Source organism: Pipistrellus kuhlii, unplaced genomic scaffold (assembly GCF_014108245.1).
Source record: "Pipistrellus kuhlii isolate mPipKuh1 unplaced genomic scaffold, mPipKuh1.p scaffold_m20_p_3, whole genome shotgun sequence".
Classification (NCBI taxonomy): domain Eukaryota; kingdom Metazoa; phylum Chordata; class Mammalia; order Chiroptera; family Vespertilionidae; genus Pipistrellus; species Pipistrellus kuhlii.
The window spans coordinates 181994880-182015561 of record NW_023425529.1 but is presented as its reverse complement, the minus strand read 5'-3'; the positions used below and the strand labels follow the sequence as shown (position 1 = coordinate 182015561).

Genomic DNA, 20682 nt, shown 5'->3' with positions numbered 1-20682 from the left:
GATGGCCAGATTATTATGATCTCTGAACGTATAATAATTTGGCCACTCAGTATATATTAGAGGCCCAGTGCATGAATTTGTGCATGAGTGGGGTCTAGCCAGCCTGGCCAAGGGGAGGGAACATAGGCAGTTGGCTGGGACTGCCTGCTGGTCGAACTCCTGGTTGAGGGGACAATTTGCATATTAGCCTTTTATTATATAGGATATACACTGAGTGGCCAGATTATTATGCGTTCAGAGATCATCATAATCTGGCCACTCAGTGTAAGGTACCATCGTAATATTATCCTTTACACCTTACACACATTTTATAGTAATTTTTGGTATTTAATAACAAATGAGCAAATTACAAAAGCTTATGTATGTCATTAAAGGGAGAATGAGATTAAAGGGAGAATGAGAAATCAGATACCACCATGACCAAAGAAAGAGGGTTTGTTCTCTGACTTGACCTAGAGCATGTCCTACCTACACTCCAATCTTTTTTTTTTTTTAATATATTTTATTGATTTTTTTACAGAGAGGAAAAGAGAGGGATAGAGAGTTAGAAACATTGATGAGAGAGAATCACGATCAGCTGCCTCTTGCACACTTTCTACTGGGGATGTGCCTGCAACCAAGGTAAATGCCCTTGACTGGAAACGAACCTGGGACCCTTCAGTCCACAGGCTGACGCTCTATCCACTGAGCCAAACTGGTTTCCGCTCCAATCTTTTTTTTTTTTTTTTAATTATTATTTTTGTACATATACCATTGCCCTCCCTCGGCTCCAATCTTAAAAGTACCAGTAGTTTGCCACTGATTGCACTGCTGGTTTCCTGATGACATGTAAACTCGTCACACCCCTCCCATATCTAGCAGCAGCTTACATGTTTCTGGCCAAAATGAAAACCCACTGGCTGACGCAGAGGAGCCGACTGCAAATTGGAGTTTATCCACTGGACTCTGAAATTAATTAGCCCTCGGGCTGTTTGGCAGAGTTTCCGATGGGCCCCTGCGTTGTGACTTCCTCCTTACGCAAGTCCGTACTTCGGTGAAGTGGGGTGCCTGTGCCGCAAGCTTTTGGAGAAGGGGAACGTCCGAGGACACATGGCGGTCTCACCCACGGTTGTGTCCATCACGTGACAGACTGTCACCCAAACACGGCCCCCACGTGTGGATGATCTACCAACTGCTCTAGGCAGCTGGCAGCCGCCTGGTTGGGAGGAGCGCTTCCCAGCTCACAAGCTGCCGCCTCCTCGGCATCCCAGAAACAGTGCCCTCCTAGGTGCCAAATTGGGGGTGCGGGGAGCCTGCCTGCCAGGGAAACAGACCGTCACCGAGAGAAGCGGTGACTGTGGCTCCTGCCTGCGTGTGAGACCGTCATCTCACTTCGTGTGGAGGGAGCTCACGGGACATAGGGCAAACACGCCTTCCCTTCCTGAGAAAAAGGGATGTCTGCTGGGGGAGGCGGCAGAGCTGGAGGCGGGGCTGTGGACCACTGAGTCTCTCAGCTCCACACGGACAGCTCTCAGGCTCTCGATGGGTTGGGTGGGATAAAATAAAAAGAGGAGTCTCTCTGAGCCAAAGAGAAAATTTTGGCCAAAGTCTACACCTGCGCTCCATCTACACCGGCAACCTCCCAGCACCTGTGGGCCAGTGTTTCGCGGCTGTGAGCATGGGGAAGGCACCAGACCCGCCAAGGCCTACTCCTGGCACCCCACGACTGCCTCCTCCACAGCCGGCACCACCTGTCCTGGCCCAGAGCAGTTTCTCTGGGAGATGGCAGGAGCCCCACTGGGAGACAACCATTGGGTGGGCAGAGTGTTCACCCAACGGTACCACCTGCTCCTCCTCCTTTCCTCGGGTGATGCAGCACCCAGTTCTCCAGATGTACTTGGTGTTTGGGGAGAAGGGTGGGTTGAGGCCTGTGATCTCAGGGTGCTGGGTCCCCGGAGGGCAGAGATGGGGGGAGCAAGCGAGATGCCACATCTGCACGTGTGGGAATTCCACCACACCCCTTGGGAGCACCGGCCTTTGATGGTGATGATCATAGTGACACGTGCATCGTCCGTACAGGGCCAGCGCGCACCTTGTTTTCCCGCAGCCCCGACAGAAGCTGGGCTACATGGACAGGGGGGCCTGGGTAGGAAGATGTGGGTTATGGGGAGCGGGATGGGACCCCAGCAGAGTGCGTCCTGAGCCAAAGCTGACCACAGCCCATCCACCTGCTTGTCTGACTGACGGACAGTCGGACGGGGCTGCTCCCGAGAAAGAGCACGTGCGTCCGATACTGCCCGACAGGTGCTACGGGGCCAGCCACAGGCGTGGGAAGGGCTCAGCACTCAGCCTGCGAAGCACTGTCCACGCTTTCTCTCCTTCAGTGGCCACTAACGGTCAGTGCGGCAGGTCCCGGCACGCCCATTTTAGAGAAGGGGAAACGGAGGCAGGGGAGGCTGAGATGGTGATGGAGATCACCAGCTGTAGCAGGACAAAGACCAAGCGCAGAGTGGTGGCCGGGCCCCATTCCCTCCCCTCCCGCGTCCGCCTCCCTTCCCCGCCATGTGCTGCTTGCCTCCGCGTGCTTCCCAGGGGCCGGCCAGAGGCTCACAAGGGGCCCTCGGTCCTTCACTTGCTGCAGGTCCCCCAGGCTGACGTGCTGCTTCAGCTCAATCACTTTGTCCTCCCAGAAGATGTCCGTCATCCCATGGTCAGAGAAGATGATGACATTGAGCTTGTCCTGCAGGTCCCGCTCCTGTGGGTGGACAAAGGCGGTGATCACAGCAGGGAAAGGGAGGGGGAGGGGGAGGAGGAGGAGGAGAAGAGAAAGAGAGGGGGAAAGGGAAGGGGGAGGGGAAGGAGGAGGAGGAGGAGGGAGAGTGAGAGGGGGAGAGTGAGGAGGAGGGGGAGAAGGGGGAGCGAGAGGGGGAGAGGAAGAGGTAAGGGAAGAAAGGGGAGGGGGAGGGGAAAGAGGATGTGTAGGAGAAGGGGAGGTGTTTTAAGCTACACTTTATAGAAGAAAGGACACATGACCAAGTCTGAATTCAATCGTCTGCTCCCCTCCTGAAGTTGCAGTTCACACTCAGCAGAAGCACTCCGGGGAGGGGGTGGGCACTGATCCCACTCCAGAGACACATTCGGGCCTTTCATCCAGCAAAGTGCCCTCACTGTTGTCATCTTTGGCTCTTTCAACCAACTCGCATGGTACTGGAACTGTCCCTCCCATTTCACACATGTGCAAAACACCTTGCCTCCGGTCACTCAGCCAGGCCATGGCACCCGAGGGACAGAGCCCGGCCTGGCTCCCAGGCACTGACTTGGGTGCAGAACCGGGCCAGCTGGCCAGCTGGGCTGGCTACGATGCCATCTATGTCTCTTCCCGCCCCCAGGCCCTGGCTGTCAAACAAGGGGTCCCCTGGTCCCCGAGGAGGGGTGAGTGAGGAAGGGAGACCATCACGGCCTGGGGCTGGCCTGTCAGCTTCCACAGCAGGAGAGGATGCTGAGGGGCGTGACCCTCCAGGGGACAGACAGGCAGTGACAGGAGGGAGGGCAGCGGGGGCCCTGCTCTCGGTCCGGTCACCTGGATCCACTGGGCCATGTGCTTGAACACGGTGTCCACGGCCTTCAGGGCGTCTTTCGTCTGCGGCGACGAGGGCCCGTAGTGGTGGCCCTCCACGTCGATGCGCTCGTGGTAGACAGCGGCCAGGTCAGCGCGGCCACTCCTGGGGGCAGCAGGGGGAGAGTCAGTGCCGAGAGGCCCCCCCGTCTCCACTCTCACCCCGCTCCCAGGCCCTGGTGCATCAGCATCCTCAAACCCTCCCCGAGGGCGACAAGGCCGACAGCCCTAAATGACAGGGTGAGGTGGACATGGGGGTCCTTGGAATATGGGGGCGGGGGGACACTCTCTAAAGGACACGATGGTCTAACCACCACGCTGTGCCTCTGAAACAGGTACAGAATAATACCGAACATAAGAGCTAAAGGATGCAGAATCTGTGCTGAAAATGAACAGGATGGCATCTGCAAGGAGAGGCAGGAATTCAGCACCAAGACACGCCGGTCCTGAGCACCTTGGTGACAAGGGTCAGAGGACACGTGCATGGGCCCCTCGTCTCTGGCTGCTGTGGCATTGCCCGTCACGGCCCAAGGTGGAAGGCGTGGGCACAGGCAGGGATGCTCTGATAGCTCCGCCCCCGCCCCCTGCTGGCATCGGGGGCCAGAAAAAAGAGAAGCAGCCCTTTAAATAAGGGGGTCCCGTTATTGCTGGGCGGTCGAGGGGCCTCTGACTGCGGGGTCACTGATGGGCCAGAGCAAACGTCACCCCGGCCTTCTGGGAGGCGAGCAGGTCCGTGCTGGGGGCTGACACCAGCACACACTCCGGAGCCCTGGTCCCCTGGGGACACGGGAGGGCCAGCCCCAATGCGGACAAAGAGGGAATGCTGCAGTGACCACACTGCTGTGGGTCCCAGGAAAAACACCCGCTAGTGGCCAGAGGACTTGGGTAAAAGCCAAGTTAACTTAACCCCCGAGGCCCGGCCAGGAGTGGCAAGAACTGGTGATGGAAACTGGAGATGGAAGAAAATTGTCTCACGTGGCGTGTGCCACCGGAGCCTCCTCCTCAGCCCTGCCTTTGCCCAGAACCTCAGAAAGCAGCGATGGTGCTGCTGGTGTAATGAGCTTCTTCCCTAGGAACTGGTACAAACTGGAGTAATGGAGAGGGAATGAGAGCCAGTTGGTTTGCTTGGACTTTACAAGGATTGATAATTAACACTCTGGTGGAATCCCCAATTTCTCTTGAGAAGCTTTATGTTAAATGCCAACACACACACTCACACACAATCACAGACTCACACACACACACACACTCACAGACTCACACACACTCACAGACTCACACACACACACACTCACAGACTCACACACACACTCACAGACTCACACACACACACACACACACACTCACAGACTCACACACACACACACACACACACTCAGACTCAGATTCACACACACACACACACACACTCACACTCACACACACACACACACACACACTCACAGACTCACACACACACACACACACACTCACAGACTCACACACACACACACACACACACAGACTCAGATTCACACACACACACACACACACACTCACACACACACACACACACACACTCACAGACTCACACACACACACACACACACACAGACTCAGATTCACACACACACACACACACACACTCACACACACACACACACACTCACAGACTCACAGACTCACACACACACACACACACACACACACTCACAGACTCACACACACACTCACACACGAGGTGGCCTGGTCTCTCCTGGTGAGACCATACCTTCCATCCTCAGGACATGATGGGCCTTCCCATCCTTGGAACGCCAGGAAGGAAAGACAAGGTGTCCTCAGAGTCTGCTGTGCCCCTACTGTGTCTAGCAACCACCGGGGGAGCAAGTAGCCTCAGGGCAGTCCCAACAGTGCTGCTTACACAGTGCGGCTTACACTACCATCCCCCCGGACTCGGGGAGGTCGGCCATGATGCTCAGGCCCAGCCCGTGGCCCTTCAGGTGCTGACACGGCACTCCATCTCTGGTTATGATTTTTTTTCCTATTGACTGTAGTTGCCCATGTATGTGTCTGTCCTTCTCTCTAAATTGTGAAATTCTTTTACCCTAGGGGTGGTGATTCACTGGCCTAGCTCTAGCCTACTAGTTGGCACACAGTAGGTGCTTTAAAACTGTTGGTTGGGCTGAAACCGGTTTGGCTCAGTGGTAGAGCATTGGTCTGTGGCTGAAAAGTCCCAGATTCAATTCCTGTCAGGGGCATGTACGTTGGTTGCGGGCACATTCCCCAGTAGGGGGTGTGCAAGAGACAGCTGGTCGATGTTTCTCTCTCATCGACGTTTCTAGCTCTCTATCTCTCTCCCTTCCTCTCTGTAAAAAATCAATAAAAAAATATATATAAAATAAAAATAAAAATAAAACTGTTAGTTGGATGAATAATAGTAGTAAGTGCTCTGTGAATGATAGTTTCTCTGGGTCAGGTGATATGTTGAGGGCTTTTACAGACATTATCTTGAATAATCCTCACAACAACACTATAAGGTATATATGTATTGAACAGAGAGTTCAATACAGTTGCCAGCAACACACAGCTGGTGAGAGGTGTATGGGACTCAAACCCAGGCGGGACCAGGCCGTCACCCTGGACACAATCACTGAAAACTCTGAAAAACCTCAACTGCCCACAGCACATTCTGCTTAACCCAACTGATCTTGGGAAAATGGTTCTCATCTATAATTATAAAAGTATAATATGCTAATCAGACCGGACAGCCAAACAACCTTCTGGACGACCTTTCAGACGACCATGCTATGACACCCACTGGTGCCAGGCCAGCCAAGGCAAGTGTGATGCAATTTCTCTGCCGTGACTCTTCCTCCTTCCTTCTTCATCCAGCCCTTCAGCATCGGCTTCTGGGCAGCATCACACTGTCTGAGGACAAAGCCTCAGGCCTGCTGGCCACACAAACAGCGTTCCGGCCAAGCTACAGGTGGCATCTGGACTTCAGCTGTGTCACCCAGGCCCATGAGAGCAGGAAGACCCTAGGGACCACCCCACGAAACCAGACAGAGCCATGCCATGCTGACATCGGAGCCTGAGGCAGAGATCAACTACCCTGGCCCAGCCAGTCAGAGAGCCCACGACCCCACTCCTTCCGCCACCGCGAGGAATGACTTCCCTTCCACACAGCCCTCCCCGGACGCTATCGGGAGCCAGGCTCTGGGCACCAGCTCCCTGTGACTCTGGGCTGGCGCCAGTTCCTCAGCTGGTAAACCCTGCTTTCCTGGCTGTTAACTTCTGTTCCCATTTGGTTTGGCTTTGATGCACACCAGTGAATGGCCCTCCCCCCCTCCCTCTTTCTTGTGGTCGGACTGCTTAATGACCCTGTGTTGTTGCTCTACTGCCAGCCCTGAGGTGGGCGTCACAGTTTTGCTTTCAAGGTAAGAGAACTGTTTTTGGGTGTGTTTTTTCCCCCCCTCTCTTTTTCTTTTTATTTTATCAAAAATTTTGTTGATTTTATGCTGAAACCGGTTTGGCTCAATGGATAGAGCATCGGTCTGCGGATTGAAAGGTCCCGGGTTCGATTCGGGTCAAGGGCATGTACCTTGGTTGCGGGCACATCCCCAGTAGGGGGTGTGCAAGAGGCAGCTGATAGATGATTCTCATCGATGTTTCTAACTCTCTATCCCTCTCTCTTTCTCTCTGTAAAAAATCAATAAAATATATATTTTTTAAAATTTTGTTGATTTTTGAGAGAAACATCGATTTGTTCATCCACTCATTTATGCATTTATTGGTTGAGTCTTATATGTGCCCTGACCAAGGATCGAACCCCCAACCTTAGCACATTGGGACGATGCTCTAACCAACTGGGCTACCCAGCCGGGACCACTTTTCTCTCTTTAGAACACACATAAACTGGCTCTTCTTTACAAATGCCAAGACCACTGTCCTACACAGCGGGGGTTGGGTTAGGTTGTTATGTAGGTGTTTCCCACAAATGATGTTATCACTGGTCACAGTCACGTGGGAATGGCCAGACCTCACTCCCTCGGCATGTAAGACAGCAGAGAACAAGCCACTGAGATCTCCATGCGCACCAATGGCGGGTGGACCTCTTGCTGGCCCTGATGCATTTCCACTTATTCCTAAGCTTCTTTGAGGCCCAAGTTCATGACAATGAAGGCTGACGGTGCTTCGTTTGAATGTGCGGAGCCGTCCAGAACAGTCATTCGTTTAGATAAGCCTCAGCACGTGGCTGTGCGGCTTGCACGGTGTGTCCTGGGTCTCGGTGTGCACCCTTCCAGGGTGGGGCTTGTATGTGGGAAACAGTTCCCAGCCAGGATTGTAGTCAAGTTCAATGAAATGCTTTTAGGTCATTTCGTCTTAGACACCTCGGTTCCCCGCAGCAGCCACTGGGCTGGTCTCTCTTAGCCTAGTTGCCATGTCCACAAATCTCCGTGTGATCAGACAGCCAGGGTTTCTCTCGGAGGTACCTGATGGCTTCGTGTCAGGAAGCTGTCAACTCCAGATGCCGGCAGCTCCGGCCTCGGGGTGCTTGAGAGTCCGGGATTTATGCATGTGCCTTGCGTGAAAGCTTCAATACTGGGGTCTCCCTGATTCATGAGGGACCCCCGTCTTCCAGGCTGAGAGCTCTCGCCTGCTTGGAGTCTAGCTGACAAATTCTTGGTCGCCAGCTGTTTCCCACCTGGGCCTGGTCTCCATCACAGGCCAGCTCATTTGTAACGAAGTGCTCGGGTGAGGAGCGATGGGTGGGAATGTCTGCAGGCCTGTTATTGGCTATTTATGGCTTAAAGGTCCAGGAACAGAGCCAGGACATGTGGCCATCAGCCCAGTTACCTGAGAGCTGTAAGGGGCCCCTCGCCCCGGACTTCAGGGACACTCCGGTCCCCCATCACCTCGGGATTCTGTCCAGATTTCCTTTCAATGTAAAAAGTTCATAATGCCACATTCATTTTCCTGACTGACGAGGGTTGGAAAGAGAAAGAATGAGGGAGAGGGAAAGGGAGGCAATTTCAAGGGAGGGTGGACATTACTGTTAACAAAGGCAATCCAAAACTTAGAAATAAGGCCAGAAACGTAAGCCCCTGTCCTTGCAGTGCAGTACAAGGCGGCATCTAGTAATCTTGCTTACGCTCCCAGACTTAACTACGGATTAGTGCCCAGACGCCAGAAGCACAGCTGGTAACCTGCGGGAGCCTGGCAGGATGGAATTACTCTCGTCTGATAGAGATTGTGGTTTGATGATCCTCTACGACTCAGTGTTTCCCAAACTTTGACATATGTGTACCCCTGCTATAATTTTCGTAACACTGAGCATCCCTTGTACTCATGAGAACGTAGATTTAGGCGCAGCTAAGCACGGTGCAGTGCATATCCCCACCGAACTCTGGTGCAACGCGTACCCCCACCATACTCTTCCCATACCCTTGTGGGTAAGCGTACCACAGTTTGGGAAACACTGCTCTACGTTATTAAGCATTTCTGCACCTTACAATGATAGTATCCCATAATTCTCCACCATCCTTTTCTGCGTCTGTGTTTCTTAGAGTCTCCTTCCAACCTGTCTTGTCATCTCCTGAGTCCCCCGGAAAGAAACTGATGTGGACTGTTGCATAATTCTCAGATACTCATACTTCTCTATCTGTGAGTCCCTGGGTGGTGCACAGTGGGAGACCACCCAGCTGTCACCACAAGATGGATGCAAAAAAGATCCCATGCCCAACAATGTTGCATTATTGGGAGGTGTTTGTGTGGCAACTGTGTTCCACATTTTCCCATTTGGCAAGGCGGTGAGCTGCAGGGAGCGGGAGCTAGCATTTGTGCATGCTGTAGGGAGTGTTAGTATTTGTGCATGCTGGAAACGGCCTCATGCAGACTGAGACCCCTGGAAAGGTCCAGCTCCTCTGCTATGCCGGCCACGCCATTCTGCTTTGTTTGCGCAAATGAGGCCGCCACACTACACTCCAGTTCGCATGTGGTTGGCTTTTCAGCACTTGTGGGCAAGAAAAGACAACAGAGTAGGCAGGAGGCAGGTCCCGTGGCACATTCGAGTTACAACCCTCGTGGAGAATGTTGACATATAGGTGACTTCCTCCGATCCCCATCCCTTGCCTCCATGCCCGCCCCCAACCCCGCAAATACCCTAACATTTTACTTTGTCCCTTCTCCTTAAGGATTTTAAACCCATTTCCTCTCTAATCTGTGGATCAGAGCCTGAACCCTTACGTGCCCAGAATGCCCTCTTGATAGACGTTCGTGGAAGTGGAATCACTCTAAGACAAAGGCAAGCCTGTTGTCTGCTCCTGTCAGCTCTGAGGGAGTCACTGCTACCCCCCATGATGCCTGCGGTGCTGGTGGAAAGAATGGGATTCGTACTTGGCCAATGCTACCCGAGGTACAGTCCCGTGGCCAGTGCCCATGGAGTGATGGCTCCCCAGAACTGCCCTGCATGGAAGTCCTTCCATGGTCTCCACCCTCTGAACACGATGGGTCTTCCACATTGACCCCACCCAAGAGGCCCCTTCTGTAGCCATGGCGACCCCATGTCCAGCCCTGGAAACATAAGAGCCCCAATTCCTCAGCCTCTTGGCGGGTGATTTTCCATGGAGACCACCCCACCGGGTCATCCATCTTGACATCCACATCGTGATTTCTGAGGCTGACTGAGACTTTGCCTTGACTTGTCTTGTTGGTCACATTCCCTGACAGACTCACATGTGCTATTACTAATTACTGCATTTTCCAAACTGTGTGTTATGGTTTCAAGGGAGAGAAGATAAAGTTCTATGCTCTGATATGCTCATTGCTTTCCAAGAAGAAGGTAGAGCCATTATCCAGACCTATTTCACCCCAGATCCTCCCTTTTGGTCACACACTTGTTGATATCGTCTGAGATACAAGCACTCACCACGTCACGGCCTACCTCCCATCTATACCAATACATTAGAGACATTCTACCTACACCAAGCCTTCTTCATTCACGTTAGCATTTGTCTTTGGTGCTGAAAACAAGGAGGAGCAATGGCATGGCTAAGAACCCGGGGCACTTACTTGAGGGAGTCGAGAGCATCGCTGACTGCGTTGGCAAAATTGATATCTGTTGGGGAAGTTTTGTATTCCAGGCAGTAAGTGGGTCTGACACCAAGAATCTCAACCTCGCAGCCTAAGAAGGAAAAAGGTGGTGAATGGTTATTCTCTTCAGTGATTGAGGGAGGGCGATAAGCCTATTTCAGGATGTAAGCTCCATTAGTTTTCGTTTTGTTTTTTAACTGTTGTTCATTTTCAAGAAATTTAAAGGACTTATTGCTGATAAGTGGCATATTTAACTGTAATTTTGTTTAACTGGGGCAGAAATTCTCAAATGTCATTCCTATTCAACATCAGTGTCCCCTAACAGGGACTAACAGAAATTGGTTAATAACTGTCTTTCTTAATTCCTACATTTGAAACAAAAAATTTAATTAGTGCATAGAAATGTCTCAATTAAAACATTTTCCTATAGTTTTTTTTCATAACCACTAATTCTTCTTTGGTAGCATTGCCTATTCTAGAATCAGGTGTTAGGTACTAGTCCAGGAATAATAAAATAAGTAAGCATTTCACTAGTCTGACTGGACGTAGAGGGACTGCACTAGATTAGCAAGCCTAAAAATCACCTAGTGAACGCAAGGGCTCTGAGCCATGACCTCTCCCAAAATGAAGTTAAAGAATAGCAGGCACTCAGGTGTTAGGGGCTGCTGGGCCTCAGCCTCTCTGCCCCAGCCCCCTGGAAGGTAGAAGCAGTTGCCCTGAGGAAGAGACACCCAACCTTCTCAGGATCTAAGGCAGCAGAGGGTTGAGCCCACTTCCGTTTGAGTTAGTTGGTTACATTCATTGAGCACCTACTACCAACTAGTCGCCGTGTTCAGACCAGGCGGAAAGAGACATTTATTAGCTGGAGTCTCCCACCTGGAGCGTCTCGGAGAGAAGTCCAGAGGGAGGAGACACACAGGAAAACAGGGTACTATGTGAAGTCTGGGCGAGGCGGTGAGGGGCCCGTCCTCCTGGAAGCCCTTTTTGAATGCCCGTGTTGGGCTCAGTCTTGCAGACTGCATCTAGGCAACGTGTCGGGGGCTGGAAGTGAAGGTGGGAAAGAAAGGGACATCCCAAGCAAAGAGAGCAGCAGAAGCACAAGTTCAAAGTGAGAAGCAATAAGGTGTGTGTGGAGAACTGTCCACCCAACACAGCTCCAGACAAGGGGTGTCAGGAGACCAGATGGCGAGCTTTCTCGTAGCCCCGGGAAAATGATTTCCAAGGGGGATGTGAGTAACAGTGGGACAAGTTGGGAATGTGGGGAGAAAGGAGTGTCTGTCAAGAATCACATTAAGCCCACTCCTGGGCACAGCTGGTTACAGCTGGTAGCCATCTGGTCTGTAGCTGGTTACAGCTGATTTATTAGAAGGTGGGGCAGCCTCCAAGAAGAATTCCTTTACCCGGCATTCCGGAGCAAGCTCCGAGTGCTCCGCAGACACGCCATCCCTCTCTGGCTGACATCACGGGTGCAGGGAGAGCAAGTGTATCTAAGAGAGGCCCAGAGGCAGGAAGCTGCCTTCCCAAGATTTGTTTGTTGAGAAGGATGATCAGGTGAGAGGCCCCAAGGATTCTTAGAAAATATTCATCACTGGAAGAAATGCCAGTGGGATCTTGGCCAGTTACAGCACTTAAGATACCTGCGTTTTATCAGTTGAAGATTAATTTGTGAATGTTTGTTGTTCTCTCAAAGCTATTTCCTCAGCCAGGTATAAGTGGGCCCACACTTTGTGTCTATCTGTGCTCAAGGCCAACAACCCAAATGCAAGCAAGACACCACTTATCCTGCAAAAGATTACCAGCCTTACATAGAGCAGCCAGGTAGCTGCTGCTGGCACATCTGACATGTAGTTATGGGAGTTTACAAGCAATGGCATTTGACCATGCTTTTGCAGATAAAGTAAACTGTGTTGAGAAGTTCTGCCGTGGAGTGATGGGCACACTGTGCAATATTCAGATCTTCTAAGATAGAAACCCACACCTGAAACCTATACAATCATGCTGACCACAAGTACTCAACTAACACATTTCATAAGTAAAAAGCTGCACAATTTTTTGTGTTTATTCATTAATATCAAACCATCAGTATTTTGTGTAATAATAATTACGTTTGTTAATATTATCAATCATATATTCTTTTAAAGCTTTGTTGGATTAAAACGAATCTGGATTTAATATTAGCATAGTTATATAGTTTGCCTGAGAAATGTATACTTGCCTAGGTTAAAGGATGATGTAAAAAATTATTGATTAATTACATGAAGTTATACAAAATGTGTGGCAACATAGACCTGTTGTAACACTGTTATGGATTTTTTTTTTAATTTTTAGAAATTACAATGAATTTAACTTAAGGACCATGGCAGCATCCTTCCAGGATTGCATCCGTGTCTTCGAATCTTCCCTGGTTGCATGTAGCCTGTGCAAAAGTCCCCCTCAGATAATAGGCTTTAGAAGCTGCTGTAATTCCTGGATCCATTGGTTACCTCAAAGAGGTGGTGGCTCGAAGGAGAATGTCCACTCTGACATTAGGAAAAAGATAAGCAGTAAAAGGACGATGTTCAAGAGCGGGGTCAACAATAAGTAAAATCTTGAAAGGTACGTTATTCTCCAAGCATCCTTCTCTCCATTTCACTGGCATAGCAAGCCAGCAGGCAACCTGGGGGAGGAGCGGGGTCACCCTGACTTTTCAGGCCCTGGCAGCTCACTGGCACGAGTGCTTACACCTGCGCTGGAAGGCCCTGGGGTTCCCACCTGCCAGAGCACACAGGGTTTCAATTTGCATCCTGCAACATTGCCCCCAAGCAAGATGGCCATCCAGTCCTTAAGCGCCCTGAACCTGATACCCACTTGGCCTCCGTGTGGACGAAAGTCCTTCCAGGCGCTCATTTCCAGATTAGGGAGGTTTATCAACTTGACTATTTGCTTTGGCAAGTCATTCTCCTCCACCGTCAGCTTATCTGGAGTTTCCAAAAATTCCTCAGCTGCCTTCACACCAGCACTCCCAGCTAACCCTCGCGTTCACATGATGTAATTAATGTAATTGATAACGATTCTTGCGTCATTTAAACCACCCAGAGCTAAAAGTCAATTCAACATAGTAGGTGGGCCCAGCCTCTTCTCTCAGCACCGCAGACGCTTTGCCTTGGCCATGACCGCCGCGGTGCTGAGGGGAAAGTCCTGTGGCTGGTCTTTGATCCAGGCCGTTCGGAGTTTCTGTGTGTCTGATATGTGCCCTCCTCAATGTGGTCTCATTGCCTTCAGACCCTCCAATGAAGCAGACCCTTCACTTTGTCCTTGTTCTTCAAGCTCGTAGCGATGGTGGGAGGGACGTGCGTGGCTGGAGAACAATAACCACTGCCGATTTTCCACCTTTGTAGTCCTTCATCACTTTTATTTCACTTCAGGCCAATCGCTCAGCTTGGCCTCTTATTGGCGACTTTAGCAGTGGGTTTTGTATACTTAGGGGCCATGATAAATTTAAAAACATGCACAGGAGAAAATAATGCAGTCAAGAGACTCAATGAACACAAGATGTATGAGGCTGCTGCCACCCTAATACAAACGTTGTCAGTAGAGAGATATAAAGAATAATAGATAGAGAAGATGTATCTATGTAAAATATAAAATGTAGTTATAGGAAGACATGGAGGATTGGGATGTTAGTATCAATAAGCTGAATGCAAGTCCTGCAGACACGGTTACTTTGAATGGAAGTTATACCTCCATGTGCCCCGAGCAGGACTAGACTCCTACCCCCAAGTGGACAGAAATGGGGAGAAATGGAATCTTTCGGCTCCCTTGTCCAATGGCCTCTCCTTGGTGAAGTCTCAAAAGGAGAAGCAGCCCGAGCCAATTTGGCTCAGTCAGCCTACTCTATGGACTGAAGGGTCCCGGTCCAATTCCAGTCAGGGGGACATGCCGGGCTGTAGGCTTGATCCCCAGTAGGGGGCGTGCAGAAGGCAGCCAATCAATGATTCTCTCTCATCATTGAGGCTTCTATCTCTCCTTCCCTCTCACTCTCACTCTCTGAAATCAATGAAAATATATTTTTTTAAAAAGAAGCATTTTCCCTTACCTCTAACCTTCTAACCCAGAATGAATAAATGACAGGGAAAGCAGCCAGCAAGAAATGACAGCCATGATGTAATGGAACATGAGCTAGTGAACTGGTGGTTTAGAGAGAGCAAGGCTAATTTTGCGTCATGAATTAGTGCGGGTGCTTGGCTTTGTTTTCCTTGGTGTTTATCTGATGGAAATCAGCCGACTGGAGGGGGCATTGTGCGGATGGATCCCACGAGATAGTTCTCTGGCCCCTCTCTGGATCTATCACAGGTGAGTGCATTGCTCAGCCTCGGGGCTGCTGTCTCCAGGCCGTTTCGGGGCCTCCCCAGGAGCATGGGGTCTGGTTAGAGGAGGTCATTGCAGGTCACTCAGAGGTGCCTGCCTCTGCAGGGGGATCTGTGGGGAGCAGAGGCGGTGGCCTGGGCCTCGCGGTTTCACAGCACAAACAGAAGCTTTGGAGTGAGATTCTGGTTTCACAGCCACTCCCAGGGCAGGTCTGACTTTGCACCACCTTGTTTGCTCATGGCTCCCAGGGAAATTGGATGGAAATTACCCCTAATTTACCCTTAATTAGGGTTCATTTCTAGGGCATCGTCTCATCTCTGCTTCGAGTCCACTTTCCCACTGATATTCCCACCTGAGGCTGCGTGAGCATCCTCTCCCACTACCGCATGCAGATGCCCTGAGGAGAACACAGTTACAGGGCCTCACAGACAACCTGAGGAGAACACAGTTACAGGGCCTCACAGACAACCTGAGGAGAACACAGTTACAGGGCCTCACAGACAGCCAGAGGGCCACCTCAGCACAGGCACCTTTGTGCAAAATAAATAAAGGAATGAAGGAATGAAAAAGACATTTCTTCAGCCCGGCCAGTGTGGCTCAGTGGTTGAGCATCAACCTATGAACCAGGAGGTCATGGTTTGACTCCTGGTCAGAGAGCATGCCTTGATTGCCAGCTTTATTCCTAGTAAGGGTCATGTGGGAGGCAGCCAATCAATGATCCTCTCTCATCATTGATGCTTCTTTTTTTTTTTAAATATATATATTTATGTATATATTTATATATATATATATTTATGTATATATATAGACTCCTACCCCCAAGTGGACAGAAATGGGGAGAAATGGAATCTTTCGGCTCCCTTGTCCAATGGCCTCTCCTTGGTGAAGTCTCAAAAGGAGAAGCAGCCCGAGCCAATATATATATATATATATATATATATATATATATATATATATATATATATATTCTTATTGATTTCAGAGAGGGAAAGGGAGAGGGAGAGAGAGACAGAAACATCAATGATGAGAGTCACTGATTGGCTGCCTCCCCAATGTGCCCCACACTGGGGACCAAGCCTGCAACCTAAGTGCCCTTGACTAGAATCGAACCTGAGACCCTTCAGTCCACAGGCCAACGCTCTATCCACTGAGCTAGGGCTCATTATTGATGTTTCTATCTCTCTTTCCCTCTCCCTTCATCTCTGAAATCAATAAAAAAAATATTTTTATAAAAAGACATTTCTGCCAAAACCAGTTTGGCTCAGTGGTAGAGAGTCCATCTGTGGACTGAAAGGTCCCAGGTTCGATTCGGTCAAGAGCATGTACATTGGTTGTGGGCACATGCCCGATAGGGGGTGTGCAAGAGGCAGCTGGTCGATGTTTCTCTCTCATTGACGTTTCTAGCTCTCTATCTCTCTCCCTTCCTCCTCTCTGTAAAATATCAATAAAATATATATATATTTTTAAAAGACATTTCTTCAAAACACTTAACTTCCATTATTTTATTATGCCCATTTTGTCACAACACCACTTGGCTGCCATGGGCCCCAACTGTCCAAATAAATGTGCAAATCAATGATGTCTACAAGGCAAGCGACACCTCATGGGTGCCTTCATGGCAGCCTTCCATCCAATCTTTCCATTGTACAGGTGAGGAAGGAAAGCCACGGAGAGGAGACGTGACCGTCCCAATGTCTCCCTCCCTGCCCACTGGTCGCCGGCTCTGGGACATTCTCGCCATGCCCACGGCTTCCCCGCAGGAGCCTGGCTTCCTGGCAACTCTCTCCAAGGACCACCAAGGGGATCCCCTAAAACTCGCATTCCCCCCACTTCCTGGAGCACAGGGCTCACCTTGCAAACGCTCCCAGCTTTGACACATCTTGTAACAATGAGCCCTGAGAGCGCCATTTCCCGTGATAGGAGGCAGGTGTACGATTGTTGACTACACGCCTCCAGAGACCTTATTAAAGCAGCGAAACCAATTAACTCAGAATCATGGGACCTTTTCCAGAAAAAGGCATCGGAGCCACAGGAGCTTGTGGGAACAGGTCTGGGGGGGGGGGGGGGTGGGGGGCAGCGGCCCCTTTGATCCTCTGGGTCAGGAGGGCCCACGGGCTGGGAGACCTCTGACTGCATCATCGCTCTTCTGATGGAGCAGAGGGTGGTGGGCGGGCCTTGTGTGCAGGGACAGAGAGCAAGCCAGGGCGACAGAGGAGATGAGAAGCAACTCGTCCATGAGAGCCGATTCCAAAGCCTCAATGAAAATGCCTCAGTGGCACCGGAAGGGACTCATAGGGAGCCAGCATGAGAAGAAGAATCAGGTGCTCCCCGCTGCCGAGTCTCCTCCACTTAGGAGGTCGGTGGTGAAGCCACAGCGAAGCACAAGGAGGGGAAAGGCAGAGTTGCATCTCTGCACCTGCTGGTTGGCTTCCGGTGGGACAGTCTCTGGGCTGGGGTCGGGCCTGCCCTCCTCCCAGGTGGAACCAGGTGAGGAATGGGTGACCACCGCTGGACTGATGTCCCCGGAGGCTTCTCAGATAGGCTATCCGGGCTGAGGCAGGTGCTGTGCTTCAAGATCACCCCAATCTTACAAATGAGCCCATGAATGCAGCGAGCTCATGCTGGCCCACGGGGAGCCATCTTGACCTCCGTCCAACATGGTATTCCCAGCCAAAGCCTCCTTCCCAGAACAGGTACTTTGCTGAGCGCTGGCACCTGTCCAGGGACTCCCCACGCTCAGCCCCTTAAATCTGAGCCTGTGATCCCCAAGTCGGACAAATGGCCCTTTCCCCGTATGTCTGAGGGGACCTTGGGCCCTGACCTGCGAGGTGGTTCTGGGTTACTTCCAGGAACACTGGGGCCAGGAGTGAGTGCTGTGTGCGTGGCCTGGCAACCTCACCTCCTCTGCCACCCTTGGGCCAATCGCCAGAGGCCAGTCCAGTGCCCACCCTGCCCGGCGCTGAGTGCACCTCTGCGTGTGGTCATGGTTATGATGTGTCCTATGCGTGAAAAAGCCAGACTTTGTCCTCCTTTCCTTCTCCAGTGACCAAGTGGCCAGCTCCAGCTGCCCACCCCTTTTCTGTCCCTTTCCTGCCCTCAATCCTCTTGGCGAGTTAAAACAGGGCTTGCGCTCCCTCTGGGCTCTTTGCTGAAGGGCCGATTTGAATTCCTGGTGTGAATTCAAACATTTTTCTTTGGGGCTAAGGGTGAGCTGGGTGGGAGCTCTTCCCCATGTCTCATGAAAACGGACATAGGCTAAGCTCGTTCTGGAATCTGGGGGCAGAGGATTGATTGAGCATCTACTCTGGTCAAATACTCTACATCGCTTGTCTCATTTCACATGCCCAGCAAGCCTGCGGGGTACATATGGTCATCACTGTCGGACAAACAGTGAAACTGGAGGACAGGTAAGGTAAGTGACTGTCCCCAGTGAGGAAGTGGCTAAATGGGCCCAGTGTGGGGTGTGCAGGAGGCGGCTGGTCAATGATTCTCTCTCATCATTGATGCTTCTATCTCTCTCTTCCTCCTCCTTTCTCTCTGAAATCTATTAAAAATTATAAAAATGAAATCAGTTCTTATCCTTTGCAAAACATTACTAGGTCCTAGTCATGCCTTCCCAAAGAAATATTCCACCGTGGGCCTGGGATCATGTCCCAAGGCCTGTTGCTCCCTGCATGGCTCCATGGCACCGTTGGGTGTGGGAACAAAAGGTCTGCTTACAATATTCTCTTTCTCAGGACTGGAAGTGAGGTGTTTTGGACTCCTCCCCACTGATCAATTTTTCAGTCTGCTGCTTTATCTACCTGACAGGAAGACTTGAACTCCTGCCATTTCTAAATTGCTCTTCTAAATATTGACTTAATGGCGAGACTCAAAGTGTCATAACACAGCTCACTGGAGCAATGAAGATTTTCCAGGCCTCGTCGAGGGGCCTGTGCAATGTCTCGTGGGACTGGGGAAGGAAGAGGAGGATTCGAAAAGGAAAACAAAATCCAGCCGTGTTTAGAAGAAACACCACCGCCCTTTGCTTCATCTTCCTGAGACAAATGGACACTTGCCGTGCTATTAGCTGTGGCTGGAGGGGACCCAGGGAGAGAGGAGAGCAGTGACCCCCATCCCTCAGCTGTCAGCCAGAGTGCCGGGCCATCCCGGCAGGCTGCGCGGCCACTATCTGTGTCTCCAGTTCAGTGGGACTGGACGGTGTGTAGGAAACCAGAGACTTTCCATCCATTTCTATCAAGAAATTTCTATCAAGTCACCAAGGCTAGGTCTTTAGAGAATCCTCTTGCAGGTCGCTGGTTTGGCTCAGTGGATAGAGTGTCGGCCTGCGGACTGAAAGGTCCCAGGTTGGATTCCAGTCAAGGGCACATATCCAGGTTGTGGGCTTGAGCAGGAGGCGTGCAGGAGGCAGCTGATCAATAATTCTCTCGTCTTCGGTGTTTCTATCTCTCCCTCTCCTTCCCTCTCTGAAATCAATTAAAAAAAATAAATATATATATATATATATATATATATATATAGAATGATGCTCTGTGACTGCTCAGGAAGAGCTAGGGTTCCAAAACCTAGATGTTGGGTTAACCAGAGCCCATGGGCAGTGTTTTGCCTTGAGGGCCCTCGGGTGTATTTTAAGGTGATCTCTGAGGTGGCGCACCCAACCCGCACACTCCTGTGTCTGCATGTGGACCTTGTTGGTTTGTGGGGTTTTTTGTTGTTGTTTGTTTGTTTGTTTTAAATAATGATTTCTGAGAATGACCTCAAACTGCAGCTCAAGCTTTTGGCTTCAGACCTCCCGGCTTGAGCTTGGCTCTCCCACAAGTCTGATCAGCTTGGCTGATGCACTGTCTTGTCTCCTTGATCTCAATCTAACTTCGTGCAAAAGCTAGAGTCTCCTTTAAAGGTAATGGAGCTCTCTGAAGCCCCTCCCTTGCCCGAAAGCTTCTTACCATCCCAGCCCAGGTGTCTGCGATGGATACTATCCCAGGTGTCTTCTGAGGAAACTCTAGCTTTCCCCCGGAAACTGCATCTGCCCGTAGGCCAGCCTGTGTCTGCCTGCTCTTCTGCCCGGTTCTGGATGAAGACAGCCTGCTCCTGCCTTCACAGCTCCCCTGAACATGCCAGGCTCTGCTCTGTGGCACTTCCAGGGCCCTCGCCACAGCATGGCTGTCCATGGCTCTATCTGTTTGTGTTCTATGCTCCTGAGAGCAGGTGTAGCCTGGAGCATCTCCCAAACTCCTGCTGAAGGCCACGCCCTCAGTGTGGGCCATCTATGACTCAGCCTTGGCTTACTCGTCCTTCGCCCCATTCTCATCCACCGTCCCCCACAACCCACCATGCTCTCATCATTCTATCAGGCCGCTGCTGCCCTCCAACCCAAGCCAATGAGACCCCCTCAGCCGCTTCTCCCTATCTGTCCCTTCATTTCTTCTAGACCTTCCCTGAGACTTTCTTCTGCATGGCAATCAGAATTAGGGAGAAAGTGTCTACAGCCATGCCCATGGAAAAGTCAAATTGCACCCTTACCCGAGAACAAATCCCTCCAGTGGGAAGACAATGCAAAGTTGGTTGTATCATTACCACTGAGTCCTCTCATCCTTAATGAGCTATTCTCCATTGCTAGATTTGGAGCTATTCTCCACTTCAAGAGTGTCCTGAAGACGCCTCAGAGC

At 51.0% G+C, this 20682-nt stretch overlaps 1 protein-coding gene across 1 annotated transcript in view; it reads right to left on the bottom strand.

Moving 5' to 3' along the window:
* The window catches only part of ENPP6 (ectonucleotide pyrophosphatase/phosphodiesterase 6), a 59806-nt gene that overhangs the window by 8083 nt on the left and 31041 nt on the right, over nt 1-20682 (bottom strand). The window contains exons 3-5 of the mRNA XM_036458150.2: nt 10646-10757; nt 3560-3701; nt 2555-2734 (exon numbers count right to left, since the gene is read on the bottom strand). Of these exons, the coding sequence (XP_036314043.1) occupies nt 2555-2734; nt 3560-3701; nt 10646-10757 (434 nt within the window). The remainder of the gene's footprint in view (nt 1-2554; nt 2735-3559; nt 3702-10645; nt 10758-20682) is intronic.